Source organism: Mytilinidion resinicola (genome assembly GCF_010093595.1).
Source record: "Mytilinidion resinicola strain CBS 304.34 unplaced genomic scaffold BDZ99scaffold_6, whole genome shotgun sequence".
Lineage (NCBI taxonomy): Eukaryota > Fungi > Ascomycota > Dothideomycetes > Mytilinidiales > Mytilinidiaceae > Mytilinidion > Mytilinidion resinicola.
Genome location: NW_022985442.1, coordinates 99,275 through 123,507, shown reverse-complemented (window position 1 = coordinate 123,507; position 24,233 = coordinate 99,275). Strand labels below are relative to the sequence as shown.

The 24,233-nt window shown below is 51.6% G+C and overlaps 11 protein-coding genes across 11 annotated transcripts; 7 read left to right on the top strand and 4 right to left on the bottom strand.

The window, feature by feature from the left end:
• Positions 1-204: 204 nt before the first annotated feature.
• BDZ99DRAFT_460843 (Orm1 type endoplasmic reticulum protein) lies at positions 205-1,665 on the bottom strand. Its single transcript, XM_033719477.1, has 4 exons — positions 1,513-1,665; positions 1,118-1,440; positions 649-1,007; positions 205-587 (listed from the first exon to the last, which is right to left on the bottom strand). The coding sequence occupies exons 2-4, from the start codon at positions 1,251-1,253 to the stop codon at positions 537-539; spliced, it is 546 nt and encodes a 181-aa protein (XP_033579019.1). The 5' UTR covers positions 1,254-1,440; positions 1,513-1,665; the 3' UTR covers positions 205-536.
• A 560-nt stretch (positions 1,666-2,225) lies between these two features.
• On the top strand, positions 2,226-3,886 carry BDZ99DRAFT_568810 (uncharacterized protein). The gene is made up of 3 exons (XM_033727820.1): positions 2,226-2,415; positions 2,466-2,582; positions 2,641-3,886. Exons 1-3 carry the CDS (start codon positions 2,306-2,308, stop codon positions 3,533-3,535), a joined length of 1,122 nt encoding a protein of 373 aa, XP_033579018.1. The 5' UTR covers positions 2,226-2,305; the 3' UTR covers positions 3,536-3,886.
• Positions 3,887-5,405: 1,519 nt separating this feature from the next.
• Positions 5,406-6,613, top strand: BDZ99DRAFT_260278 (uncharacterized protein). Its single transcript, XM_033713785.1, has 3 exons — positions 5,406-5,476; positions 5,528-5,747; positions 5,801-6,613. The coding sequence occupies exons 2-3, from the start codon at positions 5,572-5,574 to the stop codon at positions 6,474-6,476; spliced, it is 852 nt and encodes a 283-aa protein (XP_033579017.1). The 5' UTR covers positions 5,406-5,476; positions 5,528-5,571; the 3' UTR covers positions 6,477-6,613.
• Positions 6,614-7,106, top strand: BDZ99DRAFT_260256 (uncharacterized protein). Its single transcript, XM_033713784.1, has one exon. The coding sequence runs from the start codon at positions 6,751-6,753 to the stop codon at positions 7,012-7,014; it is 264 nt and encodes an 87-aa protein (XP_033579016.1). The 5' UTR covers positions 6,614-6,750; the 3' UTR covers positions 7,015-7,106.
• A 535-nt stretch (positions 7,107-7,641) lies between these two features.
• Positions 7,642-9,524, top strand: BDZ99DRAFT_568808 (uncharacterized protein; the record flags this gene model as incomplete). Its single annotated transcript, XM_033727819.1, has 4 exons — positions 7,642-7,812; positions 7,861-8,084; positions 8,138-8,222; positions 9,082-9,524. The coding sequence occupies 4 exons, from the start codon at positions 7,642-7,644 to the stop codon at positions 9,208-9,210; spliced, it is 609 nt and encodes a 202-aa protein (XP_033579015.1). The 3' UTR covers positions 9,211-9,524.
• Positions 9,525-12,163: 2,639 nt separating this feature from the next.
• BDZ99DRAFT_460839 (HAD-like protein) lies at positions 12,164-13,494 on the top strand. Its single transcript, XM_033719476.1, has 3 exons — positions 12,164-12,493; positions 12,607-12,813; positions 12,913-13,494. Exons 1-3 carry the CDS (start codon positions 12,477-12,479, stop codon positions 13,352-13,354), a joined length of 666 nt encoding a protein of 221 aa, XP_033579014.1. The 5' UTR covers positions 12,164-12,476; the 3' UTR covers positions 13,355-13,494.
• On the bottom strand, positions 13,445-14,908 carry BDZ99DRAFT_438944 (tryptophan synthase beta subunit-like PLP-dependent enzyme). The gene is made up of 2 exons (XM_033717638.1): positions 14,560-14,908; positions 13,445-14,375 (listed from the first exon to the last, which is right to left on the bottom strand). The coding sequence occupies exons 1-2, from the start codon at positions 14,876-14,878 to the stop codon at positions 13,522-13,524; spliced, it is 1,173 nt and encodes a 390-aa protein (XP_033579013.1). The 5' UTR covers positions 14,879-14,908; the 3' UTR covers positions 13,445-13,521.
• A 1,424-nt stretch (positions 14,909-16,332) lies between these two features.
• Positions 16,333-17,649, top strand: BDZ99DRAFT_260197 (uncharacterized protein). Its single transcript, XM_033713783.1, has 2 exons — positions 16,333-16,363; positions 16,417-17,649. Exon 2 carries the CDS (start codon positions 16,645-16,647, stop codon positions 17,497-17,499), a length of 855 nt encoding a protein of 284 aa, XP_033579012.1. The 5' UTR covers positions 16,333-16,363; positions 16,417-16,644; the 3' UTR covers positions 17,500-17,649.
• A 475-nt stretch (positions 17,650-18,124) lies between these two features.
• Positions 18,125-19,589, bottom strand: BDZ99DRAFT_383844 (Bicupin, oxalate decarboxylase/oxidase; the record flags this gene model as incomplete). Its single annotated transcript, XM_033715351.1, has 2 exons — positions 18,125-19,241; positions 19,300-19,589. The coding sequence occupies 2 exons, from the start codon at positions 19,587-19,589 to the stop codon at positions 18,125-18,127; spliced, it is 1,407 nt and encodes a 468-aa protein (XP_033579011.1).
• A 1,565-nt stretch (positions 19,590-21,154) lies between these two features.
• Positions 21,155-21,877, bottom strand: BDZ99DRAFT_383857 (uncharacterized protein; the record flags this gene model as incomplete). Its single annotated transcript, XM_033715353.1, has 3 exons — positions 21,155-21,293; positions 21,345-21,483; positions 21,553-21,877. 3 exons carry the CDS (start codon positions 21,875-21,877, stop codon positions 21,155-21,157), a joined length of 603 nt encoding a protein of 200 aa, XP_033579010.1.
• Positions 21,878-22,033: 156 nt separating this feature from the next.
• Positions 22,034-23,514, top strand: BDZ99DRAFT_412517 (uncharacterized protein). Its single transcript, XM_033716656.1, has 2 exons — positions 22,034-22,657; positions 22,713-23,514. The coding sequence occupies exons 1-2, from the start codon at positions 22,057-22,059 to the stop codon at positions 23,276-23,278; spliced, it is 1,167 nt and encodes a 388-aa protein (XP_033579009.1). The 5' UTR covers positions 22,034-22,056; the 3' UTR covers positions 23,279-23,514.
• The last annotated feature ends 719 nt before the right edge of the window (positions 23,515-24,233 follow it).

The window sequence follows — 24,233 nt, the reverse complement described above, 5'->3', positions numbered from 1 at the left end:
TATTACTCGTTACGTAGGAGAGTGAGGGCAGCAAGAGATCGACGGGAATGAGAGATGTACGCCATGGTCAAGTCTGTTAGATATCGAAGTGGGGATAGGAGAAGGGGGATATGCCAGATATAATCTAGGGCAATGGGGTCAAATATCGAATTTGGGGAGGGAGTCATCAAAGCAGCAGAATCAAAGAATAGAAATACGAATCCACGGGGTAATAGAGAGAGTTAGAGGAGAAATTGTTTTGTATAGCCTTAGCACAACCGAGTTGCCTTCTTACAGCATACCCATCCTTTTTGAGTTTGCAACGATGCAACCAATTTTTTTTATCGGTGGGAGGAACAAACAGGACGCGCTCGCGCTCAGGGGAACTGATAGACAGGATACCAACGCCGTAGCATGCCAGATACCTCCCATTGCTTTCCAAAGACACCGTGCCGTAGTGGCTGAGTTTGATTATGAGCTATGCGTACAATGCAAGAAATGAGGAGAGGAAAGACCAAGACCGGGATATAGAATAGAGACAGGCGGGGTGCGCGGGGCTATCGGTCGTCAGGCGGGTTGTTGAAGATGCCCATTCGTAGCCGGTGGGCCTGTAGAGAATCAGTATCAGTCTCTTGTGTAAATTAGATTATAGAGATCTGGGAAGCATACCGCCGGCAATTTCGGTAACACAACGGCAACAGTCGCCAAGAAATTAATCACAAAGTATGTCAAATTATAGTGGGTGAAGTGCGTGCTGATCAAGAACAGCAGTATGGGCACACTGAGCAGGAACTTCTTGGCTGGGGTGTACTGGTCGCCATTGTCCATCTGCTCCCACATATTGAGGTTGTCGTAGGCCCCGGCGTTGAAGTCAAAGGGCACGCCGCGCACGTAGTGGAACATGAGGTAGGAGCCGAACATGTACGAGATATTAGTCAGCGTCCACGACGTCTCCTGTGACATGCTGGGGACGATGTCGAAGAGGATCTTGGCGATAATGATGAGGACGACGTGGATGGCCCATGCTCCTAGATGTCATGGCATATCAGCATGTTTGCTTCACCGTAGCGGCGTAAATTCCGCCTTTGGGGGAAGTTGGGGGAATGTATGGATTTGTGATCTAGGGACTCGCTCGCACCTTTGGCATTGACCCAGTTGGCGTTGAGGTTAGGCAGGACGGACTGGTCGCTGATCTGCTCCTCCGACTCGGCGGGTTCGGTGTAGACCAGACTGCTGGACCGCCTCCTCCGCACATTCTTGGCGTCCAGGACCATCTTGCGCTCGGCGGTGTTTGCACTCAGCCTCTGGGGGCGCGGATCGCCTTCGAAGGTGAGGTGGGTGCGGTTGAGGATGAGGGGTGACGTGTTGGCGGTGGTGGCCGGAGAAGCCAGAGTGGCCTAGAGAAGGCGTTGGACGTTGTCGAGGGGTCGGCAAGAGCTGGATGCACTGATTTTCACGAGCCTGCTTAGATATCAGATGACGCTGGAAGGCCAGAGGCGCAGCATTGAATGGGGGGGCTAGCTGGCTACTAACTGTGTCAGGAACAGGAAGATTCCGGGCTGTCCGGCGTCGGGGGAGCTGGCTGACGGCGAGTGCGGTGGTTGGGGGGTGGGTAGCAAGAGTAAGATGTGGTAGAGTTCTAGTGAGGCTGTGGTCGGTATGCGGGCTGTGGTGTTGAGGCAGCAGGAGTCGTGGACGCGGGAGCGGTGGGAGCTTTGGAGCGACACTATTCGGAAGATCATCAACCACGCGTTCCCTGCACGGCCCAGGCGTGTGGGGCATGCAAAAGGTGCAAGGGTGGCACTCTACGAATACATGCGTAGCATGCCACTGCTTGGGGTGCTTGAATGCGTTTTCCGACATTTATACGGGCCGGGATAGAGGCTCTTCACTCTAGGCGATGTAGAAATCCGTTGCAGCGCTTCAAGCAGTGGTAGACAAATCGCCTATAGGACAGCGCGATTGATAATGTTAATAGGAAGTGGTAGTCCACGAATCCGTAAGGTATATACACAATAGTTCTGTGCTTTGTACGCTTGTTCAGCACCGCTTGAGGTCCTCCAGTATACTATTTTGATTCATGAATCTCCAGCTTTGTCAAGCCTGATAGCTCCGTGGGCCACCTCAGACAGCAGACAGTGTTGAACCTTGGAACTGCTTGAGTTTGAGTGTGCCACTTGTTTCCCGCCGAGCGTGCAGGCCACCACGTCTCGCGCAGCTCAGCAGAGCCGCATTTAGAACAGTCACCAACATCAACTCTGCCTCTACATCGACGCTCTCACCACGGCACCCTATCCTCCGCCTCCACCCCCCCCTCTCCGCTATCATGCCCGACATCAGGACTCAGCTCGAGGCGCAGGCCGGTGCTGCTCCGGGTCCTGCCTCTGAAGCTGCGCCAGCTGCAGAACCAAAGCCGCCCGTCAAGCGATCATACAGGTCCGCTGCTTCGCCGTCTTGTTGTATACCGCCAGACTGACCCAATGCAGGCGCAAATACCGCAAAATGCGCGTCGCTTTTGAAGAGAAGATGACGCTGAGCAACAACCTCATCAAAGACGAGTGCAAGGCCGTCGCCCTGGCGCGTCGCCTGCAAGAGCAGAATGAGTGCGCCTCCCTCCTTTCCGCAAGCTTCCATACCCAGGCAACTTACGAGACTTTACAGCCAAATGCTCGACCTCCTCCTCGACATCAATGACGCCGCGCGCATCCCCGGCCACCTCCGTTTCGACCTGCGCTCGCCCTCCCCCAGTGAATCCGTGGTGCCCTCCCTCGAAGCCGACACCGACCCGGACCCCATCGCTATCCAAACCGCCCTGCGCGAAGCCCGCGAGGAGCTCGTCACCGGCCAGCTTTCCCCCGAAGAGTTTGCGCGCATCGAATCAACCCTCAGTTCGCGCACCCTCGCCCTTGGCCCGCGCACCCTCTCCAAGCTCGCCGCCTCAACACCACACACCTCCCAGCCTCCTGCGCACCTCGACGACCTCCACCTCGGCGACAACGCACCGGGATACCTGTCGCCGAACCACGAGGAGGAATACTTACTAGCTGCGGATGCGGCGCTGATGGATCCCTCCGTCTACGATCCCCAGTCGCGCGACGGCCGCCCTCTCCGCCTCGCGACCCACGCCCAGCTTCCGACCGACAAAGAGCTGTCCCTGCGCAACCCGGACTCCGTCTACAACTGGCTGCGCAAGAACCAACCACAGGTCTTCCTGCAAGACAAGGACCCGCACCACGCCGAGAACGCGTCGGAGAAATCGAGCGCGAAACCTGGTGGTGGTGGGCATCGCGGTAAGCGGCCGAGTGCCGTGAGCACGAGTACCCCAGGCCCAAAGACAGAGCAGGATGCACTGGACGACGAGATCGGGTTCATCCCCGAGGCAGGGGCCGCAGGCGCGAAGAGAGGAAAGAATAAGGACGATGAACCCTATCGGCCAAAGGGAGGGAGTTCGAGGCCGCCAAAACGGAAGCGGGACGATGGGGAGGCGGTGGTGAAGGGGCCGCGGAAGAAGAGTAGGGCGAGTGGGGGCCAGGGGGGGAGTGGTGGTGGTAGTTGAGACCCTTCGGTGCCGAGAATTTGGTTTCAATATATGCTTACTGGATTTGCGTAGGTGAAACGACCGTGGTCGAGGGTGATGACCCGTGGCACAGCATATGTCTGTCTTCTTGAATCAAGCTGCGAGCAACTCGTAGCGAACGATTGTGGGAGATCGATGAACGATTACGCAGTAGGCTCCCGTAAAGCGGCTGCATTACGAGTGGCGAACGTTGCATATGATATATCTGCAGAGGGAGACATTGATGCATGAATTGGGGTCACGCAGAGGGCTAGGAGGATCCCACCAAAGGTCGTGCTGTAAGATAGGATAGCCGAGATAATCCTTCAATACCCCTTTTAAGCTTTCACGTCTATGCTATCGTTGTTTGTGTTCTCTTTTCTCACGCAATCTACGACAAGCTCTCCTCGGCAGATTCGAAGCACAATCATATGACCTCTCCAGTCACATGGCAATCCCGTGCTAAACTGACGTAACCCTCAATTTCCAACTTTTCAAGGCTATAGAAACGTCTCCGCTCCTAAACTTCCTTTCTTTTAGCAGCGGGGTTGGAAGTGGATCAAATACGATGTTCCGGAGAGCTCATGACTTGGTCGTGATCAACAAGATGCCATGAAGACTCATGGGAGGAGGAGGGTTGGGTGGATTGAAACACACTATAGATGGACCCCATGGTGGAGGTTGTGGTGGCGGTCTTGGATCAAAGCAGTCATGCGAGAGGTGGATGTGGTGGGAGGTGTTGTGGAAGTTCAAAAATTGGTATTGTAAGCTTTGATGGGCTGGAGGGGATCTGGAGGTTCAAAGTCGAGCATGAGAAGACACGTGTGGTGGAGGGCTAAGAGGCGAACATGGTTGTCATGTGGTTGAGCGCGCTTGGGCTTCCAAATCACGCAGCGCTCGCAGCAAGTGGTGGAGGAGTTACAAAAGAGAAGAAGAAACTAGCCAGGGAGCATGGGTCAACAAGAGATGAGAGGAGATATCATGTGGTGGGAGGTGCTGGTGCACCAAACCAGACATCGAAATGGATCTTTGCAGTGGTGGGCAGGGTGGGAGTGAAATGAGCAAACAGAGACAGGCATGGGTGGAGAGTAGAGAGGTGTGCGAAGGGAATCGAGGATGTGGTGATGAGTAGTAGTACTGGCGGGTAGAGATGCTCTACACTAGATGTAGGCTAGGATGATGTCTATATAGAGGGCGTAGAGATGTTCTGTATTAGGTATAGAGAAGGACGAGGGGCCTTTTATGGGATTGAGATGAGAAGTGGTGAGAACGATACCCACGATCATCTCAGCGCATTGATGCTTGTCCACGCTCTTACGCCGCCGAAATAGAGAGCAAACAGTCTTGGGCTCGGAGCACAGCTTCTGAAAGCGATCTGAATTGGAATTATATATACACCCAGATCTGAATCACGTAACCCATTCCTATCAGTCAGGACCATGTCCATAATATGGTAGATTTCTGCATGACCGGCTTGTGAAGAGAATTAAGTAAGCAGATGTGCATTTGAAGTGTGAATAGCGCTGGCCAATCAGACACAAGCTGCCCCTATCTCAAAACGCTAATTACATTCAACTCCGGTTAGCGCTGGGCGTGACGTCGTGTTCTCCCGCACTCCCGGACTGCACCACTTCAATCGCGTCTTCCGCGTGCGCGTCGCTCTTCACCGTTCCGCCTCGTCGATTTTACCGCCAGGAATCCACCGCCTGTGAAACCACTCCAGATGAAGCGCCAGTGGTCGCCGACATGCGATGATGGGATAGGGACTCCAGCGAAGAAAATCCAGACGTAGGTAAGTTCTCGCCACATGCCAATAAGTCCTTTTTAGACGATGTTCAGGCTGGAAACAAGTCAAAAATGGTCAAATGACAATGATATAAAGCTCCATCAAGGCTTGATACTTGAGCAAACGATCCAGATGTCAACTGAGAAAATTGAAGGGTACCTCTCCACCATTCCCTATCAAGCCGCCCCTCGACTGACAGAACCGAGACTCGAGAGAAGCCGAGAAGCTGTGCAGGATAGGTACATTCGAAATGGCGGCCAAAAAAACCATTTCTACAAGACTGCAATTCAACACTTTTCCAAGGGTCAAAAGCTTGCAATGCGATGCACGAGAGTGCCGTCGCAAGGCTGTTCAACTTCTAAAGGAAGCATATCTAATGGACGAGGACGCGATGATCGTCGCTTCCCATCAGAGGGGAATATCATGGTACGTAAACGGTACTAATAACTCTCGGGTACCGACTTGTTTACACTCTACAGGAGGCAAGTCAGAGAAGCCTACGACGTCTCCCGCGCTATTTCCCTTGATTTCGCATCCAAAATATATGCAACTCTTCCCCGCGAACTTCGAGACATGATCTACAAGCAATGTTTTCCCGAGCGCGTTAAAGTTGAACTTGTCTACTACCAGCACGAAGTTAGGGACATGATGGGTCGACCAAATTACCTATTTGCCAATTGGGTAGGAGAGAATGTCGCTAAAGAGGCCTTGGAGGCCTTCTACAAGAATGTCATGTTTGAATTTGACTCGCGTAGTGAACCCGAAATATCATTATGGGGATCTCTACATAGCGATGCCTTCGGCTTTGGAATTTTCCCGATACGATATTTACGGCATGTCTGCCTCTCGGTGAAGGATGATCAGGAGATGGCTAAGTTTCCGGACTACGCCATGGACAACGATGCTTATGAGGGTTCTTCATCAACACTGAAACGCCGGCTCTCTGGCGGCCGTCCCCTATCCTTTAATGATCGCATGCGCCTCTTTCCCGTAGAGTGTGATAACACAAGACGCCGCCTACATCTTCTCACCATGATGGATTTCAAGGCCACTCTCAGACTGGAAGTTGGACCGAGTTCAGAACCACCAGAGCTCCGACATCTTCTCCATATGTCTTCGAACTCCGTGAACGAGGTTGGAACGTTACTGTCATGAAATTCAACTTAAACAAGGACCCGCTCGATTGTGCCTGCGACAAACCTCGTTGCGCCCATAGTACCGTATCTCCTGGAGCTGACCTAACCTCCTGTTTCGACAGTCCTACAGATGAGGATCGGAAAGTTGTATCTAAGCTTAAATTCGAGGATATAAGAAAGGAAATTATCCCAGCCTGGTATCGCGTCCTCCTTCACAACCACTACGAAGTCTACAATAGGAGGCAAGTCAATCGAGAAGAGTTGATGAAGCACGCTCTCGTTACCGCGATTCTATGAAGGCAATTTCCGATAAACCACGCGTATTCGAGCGACTCGAGTTGTACATAAACCAGGATCCTCCAGAGGAGTGGCCCGAGGACTACTATCCGGCGTACGAAGAAGACTCCTTCTCTGACAATTCCGAAGACGAATCGCTCGATCTTGAGAACTCCAAAGACGCAACACTCGATCTTGACAGCTTAGAAGACGGACCACTGGATCTTAACGCTGTGGATGCATACGTTGAGCTTACCAACGCACGACAGGAGCAAGTTTAGCCCAATGTAAAGTTCTTCGGTCTCCTACATTGCTCTTTTCTGGAGTACTCTACATTTAACGCAAGGGACAAGAAGAGGCTCATGGTGTGGTGGGTGCATGGCGATGCTATCTGGCATTAGAACATGCAGATGTGTAATGGGTGTAAGGGAGTATGTTGTTTGGAGTTGTGGACGGATGGTAGTTTTAATGGTGGCGTGAAAATGTTCTGGAATGGGTACAGATACGGACGATGGACAGCATCTGGGTATTGAAAGGATGTAGAGTAGTAAAGAATAACAGAGGTCTCAATCCTGATACCTCAATAATCCCCCATAACGTCGTTTGTTGGTGGTCTTCTCTAAGAACAGAATCGCGATTTACGTCGAGACTGAAAGTTAGTAGCCCCATTTAGAATTAATCCAGCCAAAGTCCAGAATAGCCAGGAGCAAAATCTAGACAACAAGCTGTTTGATGTGTGAATAGAGCTAACGAATGGGAAGCGAGTTACCCCTTATTTTAACCTTGAATTGGTACTCATAGCGTGACGTTGCGTTCTCGAACAATCTAAATCGCGTCTCTCCGCGTCGGCGTCGCTCTTGGTCCTCGTACCTCTGCAACTTCACCACGAAGAAACCATCATAGCCCAGATGGAGCAGGATAAAGCGCCAATTCTCTCCAGCCCGCGAGGACGGGACAGGGGTTTCCATGAAGAGGCAGCAGGCCTCGACATTAGACGAGGAGAACACCATCGAGATAATGCACTAGCACTCTCCGACGCTCAAGCAGAGGATGGCGTCGTCAATGAAGAAGATTCAGAGGTATGGTCCCATCACTTTCTTACAAGAATAAAGTCTAACGACATCTAGACTCCAAAACGAGCATCTCATGGCGCAGAGCATGTAAGTTCTCGACCACCATCTGAATCACGACCAATACAAAGATTGGTATCTGACACTGTTGGAAGGGAGAACACGTGGGGAAATAAGGCACAGGAACTTGATGACCAAGCAATTGAGCTTCTGAAGGAAGCAGACCGACACGAAAACACTGCAAAGAGCGTAGCTTCTGAGCAGAAGGCCCCAATATCTTTGTATGTGGCCACCTTTCTGCATGCTAAGATGTAAACCCGCTTACATGAGACAGGAAGCTACTCAAGCAAGCTTACGCCTACTCTCGCGTCGCGTCCCTGGACCTTGCATCCAAAATGCATGCAGCTCTCCCCCGCGAGGTTCGAGACTTAGTATAAAGAAAACTTCTTCCCGACCGTGTTACGATCTCATTCAACGAACCTGAGACGCAGAATCTAAGGAAAATGATGGGCCGACCGCATTACCTATATGCCTCGTGGGGTGGGAGACAGGTCGCGAAAGAGGCCTTGGAATCATTCTACAACAACGTTGTATTCGAATTTACTTCGTATAAAACGCTGGGCGAATATCTGCACACAGACCCCTTCGAACTGCGTGTTTTTCCATCGAGTCACTTGCGACACTTCTGTATCTCAGTGGAAGATGATTAAACGATGTCCAATAAATACAAATATGCCATGGATAACAATGCCTACGAGGGCCCTTCGAAGGAAATAGGGCATGCTCGCGGCCCAGCATATAGAGCCAGTCTCGGGTCACTCTTCCTCCCTAAGCCGCTCGAGCGCGATGAACAAGACTCCGTTTAAGCCCTCTCTCCGAATTGGACTGCAAGGCTAATACCCTCACATTGAAAGTAGAATCAAGCTCGCGCACTCCAGAACTCCGACATCTCTCCCCTGTTGTTTTCCAGCTTCGGGAACAAGGTTGCAATGTCTTAGTCGTGAAAATGAAAGACAGGGAAGAGCCCCCTGGCGGATGGTCGTGCTGGGAATATGGAAAATTCCGCGAATTGGATTGTCGCTGTGTTACTACTAAAGAAGTTGACTCGGATCTTACCCCCTGTTTCGACAATCCAAGGGGCGAAGATCGAATATTAGCGGCTGGGGTCACTTTCGATGACATACGAAAGGAAGTCATTCCTGCTTGGTATCGAGTCCTTCTTCACGACCACTACGACGTCTACAAAGGAAGAAGCAAGAGGATTTAAATGCATCCAAGAATGATTCGACGCCTCAGCGAAATTTCCCGTATGAAGGATCTGACTGGATCTTAAACCCGCCGAACGAGGAAGACTCCGATGAATGTTCGGATGGAAGCGAATCCGACGAAATGCAGTCCGACGACTAGAGCATGGATTCCAACGAAGACAATTTTATCGATGGGGAGTCTGAAGAAAAACCGCTTGGCCCAGACGATTTTGACGAGGATGGAGTCTGTATCCGTTGAACTCACCGGCGCGCGATAAGATGAGTTCTGAGTTGAGGTGGTATGTTACGGTTGCTGATGCAATTGAGTTTTTATGTTCTATCATAACTTTGGGTTGCTTTTTGGAGTTTTGAGGGCTTTATGTTCACTCGAGTTGCGCTGCGGCGCCGCTTTTGAGGTCACTTTGATCTCATATTCTACACTTCAAGACTCAGCAATCTGAATTCCACTCGTACATCTCTTTTCACGTTCATACACCCGTATATTATATAACATGCCCAGAATACCCAACTCACTCACGTTCTTCACATCCTTCATTCCCAACCTCTCATCAACGCTCCATCCACTGCCCTCGGCCCATGCACTCAAACAAGTCCACAGCCTAAGACTTTACCCCCGCCCGCACACTCATCCCCACCCTTGTCCCATCACCCGATCCCGCACGTGAAATATCAGTCCCCGCTTACTAATCCTTCAATATATACTATAAGAAGCTCGCTACTCTGATAGCTATAAACCCATGATATCGAGGTTCGTGAGGCCATCAAAATGTCGAACGCCGTGTACGTATATACAATGGTTGGTTCGTGATCAACAACGGCCTGGAAAAGGTACCATGGGCGGTCGGAGTGGAAATGGGGCCGAATGAGGTATGGGTGGAGTGGTGGCGGGTGTGGATCAACACCAACTTACAACATCCACTATGGGCGCGTTGTGATCAAATCTGTCAGTCCAAAGTCTCGACGCGCGCCGTGGCAAATTTCGTTCCGGACCAATCAATGGGTGCGAGGCCGGTGTCGTTGTTGGGCCCTTCAAACCATCAGAATGCTCTTCATCACTCTGTTGAACAGCTATTTCTCAGTGTCTATACGAGAGGACCGGCTGCAATACCCTTCTGACTTGGACATCCTCAGCGCCTCGGGACTTCGAAGGCGAGCAGCGAATGAACCCCACCACGACCATCATCGCCACCTTTAAATTTACATCACACATGATGGGGCTTGCAACGGCGATTTCTAGCCGTACCATCGCGTTCGCCTTCTTCGTGTTTTAGTGCTCGGGGATTAGTAGTGAGTGTCATGGGATTTGACGGCCCCGACCAAACGTTCCTAACGTCTAGCAGCCAGTCTCAAAGGCAACGAGCTTTCATACCCCACCGCAGAGATGCCACATGAGAATCAGCTAATCCGCTCCCCCCGCCTTTACTCCCACAGCGGGGACTAGCGGTCGGTGACCCGTGGCCAAAGACTTCTCACGTGCCCCACTGACTGAGGCCGATTTTTGTTCTATTAAACCACGTCCCGACTCCGGCTAGACACTTCTCAGCAAGGAGATCATCCGTGGACGAAATTGGAACCTTAGAAGTTGGTGGTTGGTGGGTTGGTGCGCACATACGCCGAAAACAACTTCTTCGATGGGTGGATGGATAGATCAAATTTTGGCAGTGATCGACATGGGCGAGGTGGTGGGAGGGGTAGATCGAAAATGGATGACACGCGCTATCATGGGTGGGGTATTGGGCGGGGGGCGAAAGGTCCCGTTTGAAAGCTTCATGGAGTGCAAAATCGGACAGTGTTTGACGACATGTGGTTGCGGTGGAGAATTGCGAGTAGGGGATCCTGTAATTATACTGATGGCCATCAGAACTGTAAGATAACGAGTAGTGGAGCAGGAATAGGGCATAGTTCGCTTCATTACATTGGTATCCAACGCTGAGGGCGGGTGTAACGTGAAGATGAGCATCAGCGAAATCGATGGATTGGAACGGCGGGCCCCATACGCATCTGCTTCTGCCTAATGTCATACCGTGGTGGTAGTGACACGGTGATTTGAACACCAGACAGTTCTAGCAACTGCTCTATGGGTCTTACAGCATTTGGTAGAGGATGCGCTACTGGTGAAGATGCCGCAGTTCGGTGCCGTCTCCGACCTCCACAAGCAACCCCAAAGTTCCTCCCAGATGTGGAGGAAAGGGCCTAAAAGCCTGGCGAGATTTCATACCCGGCTATATGGGGAAGAACATCTGACTATCAGCTGATCTACGAGTAGCAATGGCGCTTGGACTTGCCGCAATTCTCTGCAATTGTGAGTGTGAAGACCAGATGAAGCGGGAGCCCTTGAATGGCTTTTTGGTGGTAGAAAGTGGGACAATTTTACTGGTGAAGACAGGAAGTTGTCGTTTTCTTAGGTTACCCGTTTACAGGCATTCAGCGATACTTCATCACTCAACTCACATTACTATAGGCCTGGAGTAGAGAAAGAGCAGACAATGAAGAAAGATGACCTCTGAAACCAAGGGATTGCCTTCTAATCATTATGATGTTTCAAAGTCGATAGTGATTCCAAGTTCCATATCGCCGTAGCCATTAACGTTTTACCTCATTCACACGAGATTGACAACGTAAATCTAAGGAGGGCACGTCATTGAGTGAATTGATGGCACAACAGGGCTGAAAATCTTGTTGAATGAACTGATGTTACCAAGAAAGACGAGATGTAGCTGAGTGAAGTGATGGTGCATCAAAAAAGAAGACCTGTCGTCAAATGAATGCTTCAGCGAGCTATACCCTACGTAGAATAGCGCAGGACGGCATACCAAGCGTGTGCTTCCGGTATCCCACTCCCGAATCGTCACTTTACCCAAAAGCAACGACTCATCAACAACAAATTCACATCCCCATGCTTCTGCGACACCCGGTCTTTCGCCTTACAGAAGGGATTTCATGTATAGCTTTTCGTCGAATCTCATACAAAAACCCTTCACATTTTTCTTCCCTAAATTCGAAGCGCCACTTCTCTGCCACCATGTCGAGGGAAGGCAGTCCAAGTCAGCCACGGCGATTTACACCCTTAAGCTTGAGTAAGAAAGCACAAGAGGAGGATACGCGATCCAAGCTAAGGGGGGTTGTTTTTGATGTTGATGGGACGCTGTGTAGGTGATATCGACGGCCGAGTCGTTTTCATCTTATCTTTCTCAAGCTTCCACAGTTCAGTTGCATCATTTATTGTTATTTCCTTATCTTCTACCTCTCTTCGGTCAGTTGTTGTAATTACTGCGGCCGCTAGGCTGTCTAGTTCCCTTCTCCTCAAATCGAAAAATCTTGAAAAGTCTCCTATCGTATCATGTTCTGCCCGTAGCTATTGACCACACTAACCATCAATACACAAAAGGCGAGCCTCAGAACTACATGTTTGGCCAGATGAGGTAAGATTCTTCGCCTGGACGCAATCTCCTTGCCTCCGAATATCGCGAGTCCTCACATCCCCTTTCCATCCTGCCATACGACTACAACGAAAGCATCCCCTAATCGTTGACAGAGCTACCCTCGGCATCGAGAAACCAACCGACATCCTCGACCACATCTATACGCTCCCCGAAGCCGAGCAGGAGACCGCCATGGAGAAAATCCGCCAAATCGAGCGCAACGCTATGAAAGTCCAGAAGCCGCAAGTCGGGCTCGTTGAACTAATGGACTATCTCGATTCCCGTGGGATTCGAAAGGGAATATGTACCAGGAACTTCGAGTATGTAGCTCTTCCTTCCATATCCTCCGTCGCTCTATTACAGTCTCCCTCTTCTTGGCCTTCCGGATGGCGAGGTATACGACTAATACAAACCCCCAGCACCCCCGTCTCCCATCTGCTGACAACATTTCTCCCTTCCCACACCTTCGAACCAATTATAACGCGCGACTTCCGCCCACCCAAGCCTTCGCCAGCAGGTATTCTGCACATCGCCAAGAAATGGAACCTAACCCTACCACCATCATCAGAATCCCCCAACGAGGTTCAAGGCGACGCGTCCCATCTCATCATGGTAGGGGACAGTATCGACGATATGACGGCAGGCCATCTCGCGGGTGCGGCGACGGTGCTGCTGGCTAATGAGGCGAATCGGGATCTTGCGGAACATCAGCACACAGATTTGGTGGTGCGGAGGTTAGATCAGCTAATTCAGGTGTTGGAGGAGGGGTTTGAGGGACAGATTCCGCGCGGGGATGAGAGTCCGGATACGAGGAGGCAGGTTGAGGGGGTGTTGAAGGGGGATATCAGGGATGGGACATAATTAGCCATGGTGCCTAGCTTGTGTTATATCATGTTAGGCCTTCATGGGGCTCAAGCCTTGTGTGTGCATATAAGGAACTTCGATCAAGAGATATTACAGACAACAGTTCCTATCATCTGTAGACTACAGTACCACCCAGGTATACTCTGCATCACCAATACTTCGACCTACCCGGCCACGTTCTCCGCGACCTTCTCTCCCTGTGCCCCCAGCACCCCCTCCGCCCTCTCGGCCTTCTTTTCATCAACTGCAAATAGTTTCCCAATCGCCTCCACCGTCGTATTCCCCCCACTAAATACAATCCCAATATCCCACCCCTTCTCACCGCCCTCCTTCTCCACAATCCGCCTAAACTCCTCATTATACAGCACAGTCGCCAGCCCCACTACGGCACTCGGCTCCACAACCACCTTCATACGCTCCAGAACCAGGCGCAGCGCCGCTTTAATCTGCTCCTCCGTCACCGCAAACAGCCCCTTCACTTTCTCTGGGTCGCTGATAACACCCCACGTCACATCCCCCAGCGGCGTCCTCAGCCCATCCGCAATCGTCAGCGTCTTCACGGTCTCCACCCGCTTCCCAGCTGCCACACCCCTCCTCGCGTCGTCCCCGCCCTCAAACGATGGTTCTGCCCCGTATACCTGCACGCCTGTTGGCGCCAGCGCTGTCGCGACGCCCGAGAGCATGCCGCCACCGCCACAGGGCGCAATCACGGCATCCAGAGTTTTAACCGCCCCGTTTGAGAGTTCGGCGACCTGGGACTCGAGTTCCAGAGCGAGGGTGCCCTGGCCTAGGATGATATTGGGGTGGTTGTAGGGCGGGACGAATGTAGCGCCCGTGTCAGCGATCACGGTAGCGACGACGGCCTCGCGCTCTTGGGAGGTGCTGCCGCTGAAGTGGATGTTGGCGCTGTAGGAGCGGGTGCCGGCGATTTTGGAGGGGGTGGAGATGGTGGGCATGACGATGTGGGCGGGGATGTTGTGGGTGCGAGCGGCCAGGGCGAGGGCTTGGGCGTGGTTGCCTGGGGAGAGATATCGTTAGTATCGTGTATAGGTATCATTGTAGTGACAAGTTCTTTGCGGCGTAGGATTGGCGTTTGGAGCATCGTGAAGGGTGAGTATTGGGCCCTGCACGCTTCAACCCGAGGAATCACACTAGCCACCTCCCAGACGTCTCTCAGCTCAATTCAGAACACGTAACCTCACCAGAACTATGCGTAACCACCCCCTTTGACTTTTCTTCCTCACTCAATCTCGCCAGCGCATGGAATGCACCCCGCGCCTTGAACGCGCCGACCCGCTGGAAGTTCTCGCATTTGAACCACAGCTTGACCTTTGGCTTCGCGGGTGTTTGCCCTTCATATGGGGTTCCCTTGAGTGCTTCGGGTGTTTGTGGCGTCGACGCGAGGGTGGAAAGGGTCGTGTTGGTCAACACCGGGGTAAAGTGGATGTGAGGTTTGATTAGGGCGTGGGCTTCGATTACGGAGGCGCGTGTGAGGGGTGGTGTGGTGGTAGAGGAGCCCATCTTGAGTGCGGTACTGAGGTTGGTGGGCGGTTCATGGTGTAGTGTTGAGGTTGCGAGCATGTTCCTCTTCTACGAGGTTCGCTATGTGGGGCGGCCGAAAGGGCGGTAGAATAGCTCCAGGGACGGCGGCATGCCGAAAGATTCTCCAGTGTGCTCCTATATCAATCATCCCGCCTGCTCTTTTAACAGCTGTATTTCTATGATGCTTGCATCAGTTGTATTAGTTTTCCATTATTCGCCCATCTCGTTCATCAATGCAGTCGATAGAATACTAGGGCCTCTGGAGTGACGATATCCTCCTGTAGTCCTTTTCTACAGAATATCCGCATTGCCTTACTCTCCTCTACCATCGTCAGCTTCAGTAGTAAAATGACTTGATTTCAATCTACTAAGCCTCCGTCTGTATTCATCGGCTGTACCGGCGACCTCGTCTCTTACATTTTGGCCAGGCCGTGTAGGCAATCGTCAGTCATGACTGTACAGAATAGGCATACATCAGTCCTGGAATAGCCGGGCATATTCTATTGAGATCCTCCTTAGATCGTTATTTGCACTCAAAACGAGGTGCAGATTTCCTTAGAATGAAGTGCTTTTATTTCTAGGCTTGAGCCCGCTCTTTATTGCTAGAGCTGAAGACAGCTGAGCTACGACTCGAGTCAAATCTCAAGTTGCGAAAGATATGTCCACCTCTGGGTTTTCTGATCCCGAGACCCCCCTTCCCCCCTCCTCTCTCGATCGTCACCTTTTTCAGTCCGGGATGAGGCTATGCTGTCCTCCCTATCCAGTAATTGTGGCTTTAATATGGCATCATTGGCGACGAAAATCTCGAAATCAGTGTTGAAGAGTATAATACCGTCGAGGCAAATCGGGCAGGTATTCTTTTTTTCTTCTTCTAGCCAGCGGTTCAGGCAATCCCAGCAAAAGACGTGATTGCAAGTCCTGATTTGCTTTGGATTGCTTGCCGTCTTGTGGCATCTCTCGCACCGCGCATTTATAGGCATAACGAGGTCTGGAAGTGGATTGTGAAGCAAGTCTAGGAACATTTGCTTTTCGAGAACACCACCCGGAAGCCCACCCGACTTAACTCGGAGGTTTGAGTCGAACCAAGCCATAAAAGTTGGTTCCATGATTTGGGGTAGTTGGCTGTGGTAGCCACTGCTCGAAAGAACAAGGCTTAAGATCCTTCTTGAGGTGGGTTGAAAGTTGATTTCATTGGGGAAGATGTGGTTTACTCGTGGAGTGTTTCGGTTTGCTGGTTTGAGGTCTCGAGAGTCTATTTGAAAATGTGCGAGATATAAAAGTTTTTATAGGGAAGGGAAATTTGATCGGCTTTGGGTACCAAGGTTCACATCAGGCGTCACCCAAGTTCTGCGCCATCTTGCAGGTATGGAGAGATAATTCCCCTCGCCCACAGCTTCGTTCAAAGTAGGATTTTGCTGATGCTGTCGACAGTATCAAAGATGTCCAAAGTCGAACGCATAGTCAGTATGGGAACCCGTCCTGTGTCGCTTTTGTTCTCGAGCTTACTGTTCGTGCAGCTATTCTCTTGAAGAGTGATAGTAACGTGACTAGGTGTCGTCCCATGGTACGGTTCCAAGCCATATTGTTCGTTCCTCGATTCATCCGACCCGAATCGGATCGCGCCTGGTGGAGTTTTCGTCGCTTCTCCAAACCGAGGACAACCCACATTCACCTCAACCACCCTCTGGCCCCAAGGTTTCCGCATCAAAAGCCCCTAACAACGCCCACACCAGCGCAGCACTGCCATGTCACCATACGAGACACCATACAACTCTCCTAATTATGTCAAGCTATGCTTGAACATATGGGAGCTCACCCCCTTGATGAAGCGGAACCGGCCTATCGGCCGTCGAACCCTCAGCGTGGATCCAGGTCTGGCAGAACTCCTACCAGACGTATATGGCAAAGATGTAGAGTGCAAAGGGGAGATGCGACGACGCACTTCAACCCTACGACCAGACGAATACAGCAACGACGAGTACGAGGGTCGCAAAGAAGAGAAACGACGACGCAAATCAGAACCCTCTCTTCCTGCAACGACGTGGGATAGACTCGACGGGAACAATATATTTAAGCCTACTAGACGACGCGACTCGGGGCTTTCTCCCCATAACCCGAATACATCATCTCCATACAAGGCCCTGGTCCCACCACTCGAAGCCTACTTACAAACCAACCTCCCTCTCCCAACCGCAACTCAAGACTCATCTGGCCCTTACACCGCTCTCCACCCCTTCATCCGCCGCGCCCTGCACTCCGACCGCTTCAACATCCGCACGCACAAGTACGAATTATCTTTCTACGAGCCGTACTATGGACCCCGCGAGCACGCTATCCGCGCTGACGATCCGGATATCCCAGCAGACAGGACCATCCCAAGCCCAGTGAAGCTGCCGCCACAGAGTTATAATAGAGGCTGGCGGCAAAGGGAGGAGTACAAAGAGGAGAGGAGGCGGCAGCGAGAAAAGCAGGAAGGGGAAAGGAAGGGGCAGTGGGAGAGGCGGCTTAAGAGAATTGCGAGGGTTAGGGCGAGGTGGGGGTCAGCATCGCAATGGCAGTTTAACCATGCAACGACGCTTGCATACATGGCGTCTGGGTAGTTTGGAGAGAATTATCTCTCTGAACAGGTTGGGTCTACGATAATGCTGGCAGGGACGCTTTCGGAGTAGTCTGGGGCGGGTGTTTTTACTTTCCATCTTGAGTCTACGAGCTCGCTACCCGAGATGCGGTCAGGCAAGTCTGGGGAGGGGAGTTCGAAAGGGAAATGAAGTGGTGGGAGGCCGAAGGAAGCAGTGAAAGGGCAGTGAATTCAGCTCTGTTACATTGATTAGCGTCATTGCGAAACAGGACTAGGGCATTGGATTGTTGGCACTCTCATGCCACCATCAAGAGTGCTTCAATGTATCATCAGGTATATAGTCGTGATGTAAATACGTCGCATTACGAATTGGACACGTGTCAAATTACTCTGGTACCGGATATTATCAACGACTCCGAGCGACACACCATCTTGGAATACGACACGATTCGTAAACGTGATATTTGCCAAAGACTGGAGTGTCTGGTAGACTCAATAGGCCCTCCGGGGGTAGCAAGAGGAAAAGGCCTACTACTAAACGAACGTCCGGTGACTGTGAAATCATATCATCCAGCTAACAATCCGACCGCCACCCTTCATAGCGTGTATGTGCTACCATAGGCCCACTCAAGCCGTCGTACACTTACTCACTGCACATCCGTTAAATTCGTACTCCCCTGCACAATGTATTGTTTGACCTTCGACAGCTTCGAAATAAAACCCTCCGGCACATTTAAGTGATCCTTTACAATCTGCCCGGACGTTAGCCCCAGCCATTGTCCCACACTTATATCGCTAAACGCGTCCGCCTGCAACACCTCTAAGAGCACGACATCATTTGACCCTGTGTTCTCAATGTAGTGCGCGTTCGGGAAAGGCACGTATCCCACATCCCCAGCGGAAAAGTCGAACGTACGGGACGATGCTGGCGCTTGATAGACCGTTAGTCGAGCGCTGCCGGCCAGGAAATACGACCACTCGTCGGAGGACGTGTGCCAGTGCATTTCGCGCATCGCGCCGGGCTTGATAGTGATGAGGGCGACGGAGAAACCCTTGGCGATGGGGAAGGTGGCCGGGTCGAGAATCTTGATGCTGCCGCCATCGACCTCATACGGTTGCTGCTCAGAGAAGTGGTAGCTGTACGAGCCGGCCTGGGATATAGCGCCCGCGGGGCCTGTCACGTTCTGCGCAGAGATGTTCTTTGGCGCGGGTGTGCCAGGGAAGATCCACAACTGGCCATCAGGTAGATTCTTGAAGTCCTGCACAGAGGTCTTGAAATTTTTCGCCACGACGCTTTGGGGGTTACGTTCGAAGAGCTCGGAGACGAGAAAGGTTTCGTCTTCGCTGAAGTCGCTTTGGTCGAACACCAGGAGGAACTCGCAGCCGTCGTCGAAGGCTTGGATCGAGTGCGGGATACCTGCCGGGAAGAACCAGACATCGCCTAGGGTCAGATCGTCGATGAAGGTCTCACCGTTCTCATTTACGGCTTGGATACGGACGCTGCCGTTCAGCATGAGCGACCACTCGCCTGCTTTGTGCCAATGCAGCTCGCGGTATGCGTTCGATGAGAGGCGCATGTTGACGCCGGCCATGGCGGTGGCGACTGGGAGCTGGTCAGTGTTTTGCTGGCGCGCCCATCCGGCTCCAGCAAGGCCATGTCTGTTGTGAGAGAGCGCGAAGGGCCATTTGGCGTTGGTGAAATCTCCGGCGTCGGTTCCCGGGGGAGCATACATGTCGCTATTCAAACGATCATACACATAAGTGCTTTGTAGAGAGGTCTGTCAGTCAAGCGCATTCGAAAGCTGCTATTGTCCAAACTCACCGAGGGCCCGGATCTGTTGGGCCTGTCTTGCCACCTCGAATTGGCTGAGGGTTCTTGACGTTCGTAAGGTCAATGGGAACACCCAGGTCGGCATCTTGTGATTGTCCCGGAGCTAATTCAAACTCATCTGATGGTATCACTGTCGGCGGCTGTGGCACCTTGTTGTTCGAATCATAGCCAAGCAGGTTTTCCGATCCGCGAAGACCTCCAGATGATGGGGCAGGAGCGGAGGCTGCTGGATTTAGAAGTGCGGCTACTAGACATAACACAGATACCTTATCGAGCCTCATTGTGGTACTGCTGAGCACTGAAAAAGGTAAAAATGATGAAAGAATGCAGAACTAACTGGGCGAACTCGGAATAAATATGCATGGATAGTTCTGATCGATAAATGCCCACCTCAATTCAACTCGAACTGCGGGATCCCGCGGCCGGGTTCTCCATGGCTCGAACGGCATGAAGACGACTCCACAACGGCAATTAGCTAGGGTGTTCTTTCTTTGATGACGAACATAACAACTAGGTATCTCAGTGGCACCCTCTGAAAGAATTTTTGGACAGATCTTCGAACCGCAATACGAGAGAGGCAAGATCTACTTCACGCACCGAACAAAAATGTAATAGTAAGTGAGAAGACCTGCATACAGCAAGCTTAGCAATTGGTATGACCCATACTTGCGCGTCGTCATTCCTCACTAATGACCTCGATGGTCATCTACTCGGGACCGACGAGCCCCGACTCCGAGAGACTCCGAGAAACGCCCTTGTGATGTCTTGAAAACTTCCAGACCTAATTGCCAGAAAGCCATGGGAGGTGGTCATTAGCGTTCTGATCGGGCTTCTAGCAGCATTAGGTGTGTGGCTCGTGAAACATAGTAACAGGGGAGACATGGTAGGGATTCCCCTCGTGTCCTGAATGCTGGTCATCGTCAGTAAGAGAAACTGAAGACATGCAAGACATCAGAGTGGACACCAGAGTAGACGAGAGTCTGAGAAGCACACGAATGCGACTGTCAGCTATCTATTCCGTAAGAACTGTCGAGATGCTGATGAAGCGTACTGAAGAGATATCACCAGATGCTGTCGGTGAGTTGAGCACCGCTTATGGCATGCCAAGCTAGGAAGACTGCACGATGTACTGTGAAAACGTGCATGCTGAATTGACCCCGCTTCAACCGCCGTGTTGCTCCTCCTCTAGCGAATGCTTCGCTAAAGTCACCGGCAACCTGGATTGAGTGCATCCCGATGATTTCCACGGAGGTGTATCCGAAAGAAGAAGTTGGAAAGTCGAGTGACATGCCCGAAATTAAACGGAGACCTAGCCACTGCAGGTACTGTCAACGCGTCAGCGGGCTTCGTGACGTGGATGGGTGACTAACCGGGGTGAGACGAGGTGGGGGTAGAACCCTGCGCGAGGGGACGGCCCGTGGTGGAGGCCCACGAAGTTAATATGTACAAGCTTCTCAAAAACATAGACAAGCCTCGAAGTACGGAGAGGGGGTGCATGCATCTCCTCAATCCCCGTTCTTGCAATATTCCCTCCATGGCGATCCGGGCCGGGTTTCTCCACCTATACGCGTGGAATACGCCGCTGAGATGCTGTTAATATGATGCTATTTTTGCCAGGATTCTTTAGCTTCTTTTCCAACCGCGGCATTCTTGGGGGGCAATGGAACCGTATATTTTTTTCTGGAACGAATGAGATGAACGCGGCTGTGGCGGGTCCTCTAAGTCTAGAAGCACTCGCAAACTCGAAGAGTTCATCCAAGACATTGAAGAATATGATAATCCAGGAGTGATACACCAATTGGGATAGTCTCGGTAAGTCCGGGTCGCGGCAGAGGTTCCGGTAGTCCTAGTCTAGAAACCCCATCTCTTCATCCATGACACCTGCAAGACCCCGCGCTTGACGATGTGCTCCACTATTTACGGGTGGCCAAGACTTGTGTCGAATGCGTAACTCCTCGGATTTGGCAATTGTTGCGGGTAGATCTCTGGAACATTTGGTTAGTGCTGACAGAAGGTGAATGGATCCTTCAGCGTACTCTAAACGCCCGTATATCACATATCCCTGCTCTTCCAATACCTTTGCGAGTTCCACTTGATGGTTGTCGAGCAAGTCTTCGTTTGGTACAACGACAAGAGGTACGTCTATCCTCAAAACGGCCAATATGGTGCCCGAGCCTGGATGAAGGGAAATATCACCCCGATCAGTCTTCCATAAGAATTGTAGAAGAGGAACAAATTGCATACCTGCATGACTGATGACAACGCCCTCGGAGTTCTCTGGTAGCCCCTTTGCAGCTTTTAATTCTTGATCTAGCCCATCGCGGTTGAAGTCAAATCCATCGATCGCAATGCCGTGTCCAGCTAAGCCATCAAGCTCTGAAGTCAGCTTGTCAAATACTGCTTTGCCGTCCTTGCCGTATTGCACAAGGAGGTTCGTATACCCTGCTTTCGATAATGCGTCGAGAAATTGGGGATGCAACGTAGCAGATATCAAAGAGTTGAAGGAAGCTGTTGCCCCGACAGTCACAAAACACAGCTTTTTGGACGCTTTCTTGCCTTGGAGTGACATTTCTGACAAGAAATGCCCAAACGAGTTTTTGGTGAAAGAAGGAGGCATCTGGCCCTTCGCACCGCCTGAATGTCAACGAGCCCAATGGCTTGGCGGTCGGCGAAAAGGGTCCGAAGCTGCCGACGGTCTCGCGTTTCTGAAAATGTTACAGTGCAAGACAACATCTATCAACCTACTCAATGGCAACAATAGCGAGGAGACTGGTGCTCTGCGCCCGAAGATGTCCTGTCCCCACCGCTCCCCGCTATACACCGCTGTCTGCGATTCCCTGGCAGCGGCGCCTTTCCACCACCGCTCCTCGCCGCGATGAAAATCCCAACGACGATGCGAGGGACAAGAGGCTCGAGGAGTTCACCAAGGGAATCGAGCTCGATGCAGACACTCAAGACGAATCAGATGACCAGGGCGTGCGGCGCTTTCTTGATGCGCTATCGACAGTGCACCCTGATGCCTTGATGAAGGAGCTGGACGCTATTCCCGAGGGGTTCGACGACGACGCTGGCGATGAAGTCGCTGGGGTGGACAGGGAAGCTTTGGGACGACTTTACGAGGAGTACGATCAGGAGGCGCTCAGTGATGAGGAAGAGTACAATATGCTCACCAAAGCGCCCGAACCGAGGGTTGGCAACGATTTCTGGGATTCTGGAGAGGATGAGCATTTGGGCGACGAAGACTACTTCGGCGACGATATATCTGCATTGGGCCATGGAGAGCTGGAACAGCACCGCGAGCTGAGGGAATACGCCAGACTCGCGGCGTGGGAGTTGCCCTTGTTAAGCAGTAAGAAATGCCTTTCACCCGCTTACACCACACCAAATGCTAACCGGATCCAAAGAGCTTGCCAGGCCATTCGAGGTCCCATCGACCTCGCAACCACTACGCTTCCGCTACACTACCTACCTCGGTGAAGAGCACCCAGCTGCGAAAAAGGTGGTCGTCGAATTCTGCACCTCCGACATGCCGGGACTTACCCAATTACAAAGGGACAAGCTCATCAAAATGGCGGGGTCTCGATATAATCCCTCGACCGACATCGTGAAGATGAGCTGCGAGATGTTTGGAACACAGGCGCAGAATAAGCGGTACCTACGGGACACCGTCAACAATCTCGTCAAAGAGGCGCGTGAGGGCAAAGACACTTTCGCAGATGTGCCCTTCGACTTCCGCCATCACAAACCGAAGGCGAGGTTCGAGTTCCCTAAGGAATGGATCTTGACTCCAGAGAGAAAGAAGTATTTGGAGTCCAAGAGGTTGCATCAATTGGAGCTAGATTCAGGGTTGAAGCAAAGCGGCAACCTCTTGGATGGCGCCAAGCTTGTGGAAAGAGTGCTATCGAGTCAGGTGCAGATCCCAGAACCAGAAATGGTGGAGGCTGCTAGGGGAAAGCAACGGCTGCGGTAGTAGTCGATTTGTGTAGATGCATGGATGTATTATAGGATTTTGGCGTCGCTTCATGTACAGCATGTTTGTAAAACACATACACTGTTGTATTATCCACTATCTCTCGAACTTCTAGTGATATCACATAGATCTTCCGAGTGCAGTCTTTTCTTAGCCGCCAACCCACTAATAGACATCGGTCAGCCAACTCCTACCATCACGTGGTTGTTCTGGTGATCATTTGCAACGACGCAGCGTGGCACTTCAAACCTGATATAACTATCAGCTACCACTAATCTGTTACAGGAAAGCCCTACTATATAGGAGCTATAGATAGGATACACTAGCGTACGCTAGAAACCTTATTTGAACGCCCTTATACCGTCTATGTTCGACATTTTTCAAACTGAGGAGGCAGGGCGATTACCGAAAGCGCACATGCGCGTAACATGAGCGGGACAGTTACTTCGTGTAGTATTTGTAACTACGCGGAGGATGGTGGTACTCGAGAACAAGGGACATAGAGATATGTATAGAATAAATAAGAGTTTGGGGTAAATCTGTCAACCACGTCCTATAAGCCACTTCTAGGGGCCAAAATATAGGGGCCATGGTAATGCCCTCTGAGGTAGGAGTTTGAAGTCACTGAAAGTGGTAATTCACCTAGCTTGCGATGATGCACGGGCCAAGTACTTATCCGATCCATTGACAACCTATCTCCTCCATGAACATCCATCGATCATCACTCAGTCCAACATGCCGCAACTCCTTGATCTGCCCAACGAGCTTGTCGACCAGGTTATATCCAACCTGAGCGGGCACAAGACTGACCTATGCAGTCTCTCGCTCGTATCTCGAAGGGTCAATAACATTACCAAGGCCACTCTCTATGGCCTCTACTCCTATGAGCTGTTTCAGCAAGCATATTCCTTCCGACCCTTCCTCCGCACAATTCTTCGAGACCCTAAACTCGCTT

What these genes read in the sequence shown, in the direction of transcription:
- BDZ99DRAFT_260278 (XM_033713785.1), top strand. Translation starts at nt 5,572, where the DNA reads ATGGCGGCCAAAAAAACCATTTCTACAAGACTGCAATTCAACACTTTT. An exon ending in CATCAGAGGGGAATATCATG is followed by an intron (nt 5,748 to 5,800) that starts GTACGTAAACGG and finishes TACACTCTACAG; the next exon opens with GAGGCAAGTCAGAGAAGCCT.
- BDZ99DRAFT_460839 (XM_033719476.1), top strand. An exon ending in ATATGTACCAGGAACTTCGA is followed by an intron (nt 12,814 to 12,912) that starts GTATGTAGCTCT and finishes ACAAACCCCCAG; the next exon opens with CACCCCCGTCTCCCATCTGC.
- BDZ99DRAFT_260256 (XM_033713784.1), top strand. Translation starts at nt 6,751, where the DNA reads ATGAAGGCAATTTCCGATAAACCACGCGTATTCGAGCGACTCGAGTTG.
- BDZ99DRAFT_412517 (XM_033716656.1), top strand. Translation starts at nt 22,057, where the DNA reads ATGGCAACAATAGCGAGGAGACTGGTGCTCTGCGCCCGAAGATGTCCT. An exon ending in GGAGTTGCCCTTGTTAAGCA is followed by an intron (nt 22,658 to 22,712) that starts GTAAGAAATGCC and finishes CCGGATCCAAAG; the next exon opens with AGCTTGCCAGGCCATTCGAG.
- BDZ99DRAFT_460843 (XM_033719477.1), bottom strand. Translation starts at nt 1,253, where the DNA reads ATGGTCCTGGACGCCAAGAATGTGCGGAGGAGGCGGTCCAGCAGTCTG. An exon ending in CAACTGGGTCAATGCCAAAG is followed by an intron (nt 1,008 to 1,117) that starts GTGCGAGCGAGT and finishes CATGACATCTAG; the next exon opens with GAGCATGGGCCATCCACGTC. An exon ending in TGTTACCGAAATTGCCGGCG is followed by an intron (nt 588 to 648) that starts GTATGCTTCCCA and finishes GATTCTCTACAG; the next exon opens with GCCCACCGGCTACGAATGGG.
- BDZ99DRAFT_568810 (XM_033727820.1), top strand. Translation starts at nt 2,306, where the DNA reads ATGCCCGACATCAGGACTCAGCTCGAGGCGCAGGCCGGTGCTGCTCCG. An exon ending in CCCGTCAAGCGATCATACAG is followed by an intron (nt 2,416 to 2,465) that starts GTCCGCTGCTTC and finishes GACCCAATGCAG; the next exon opens with GCGCAAATACCGCAAAATGC. An exon ending in CGCCTGCAAGAGCAGAATGA is followed by an intron (nt 2,583 to 2,640) that starts GTGCGCCTCCCT and finishes GAGACTTTACAG; the next exon opens with CCAAATGCTCGACCTCCTCC.
- BDZ99DRAFT_438944 (XM_033717638.1), bottom strand. Translation starts at nt 14,878, where the DNA reads ATGGGCTCCTCTACCACCACACCACCCCTCACACGCGCCTCCGTAATC. An exon ending in GGTGGTTACGCATAGTTCTG is followed by an intron (nt 14,376 to 14,559) that starts GTGAGGTTACGT and finishes ATCTCTCCCCAG; the next exon opens with GCAACCACGCCCAAGCCCTC.
- BDZ99DRAFT_260197 (XM_033713783.1), top strand. Translation starts at nt 16,645, where the DNA reads ATGTCACCATACGAGACACCATACAACTCTCCTAATTATGTCAAGCTA.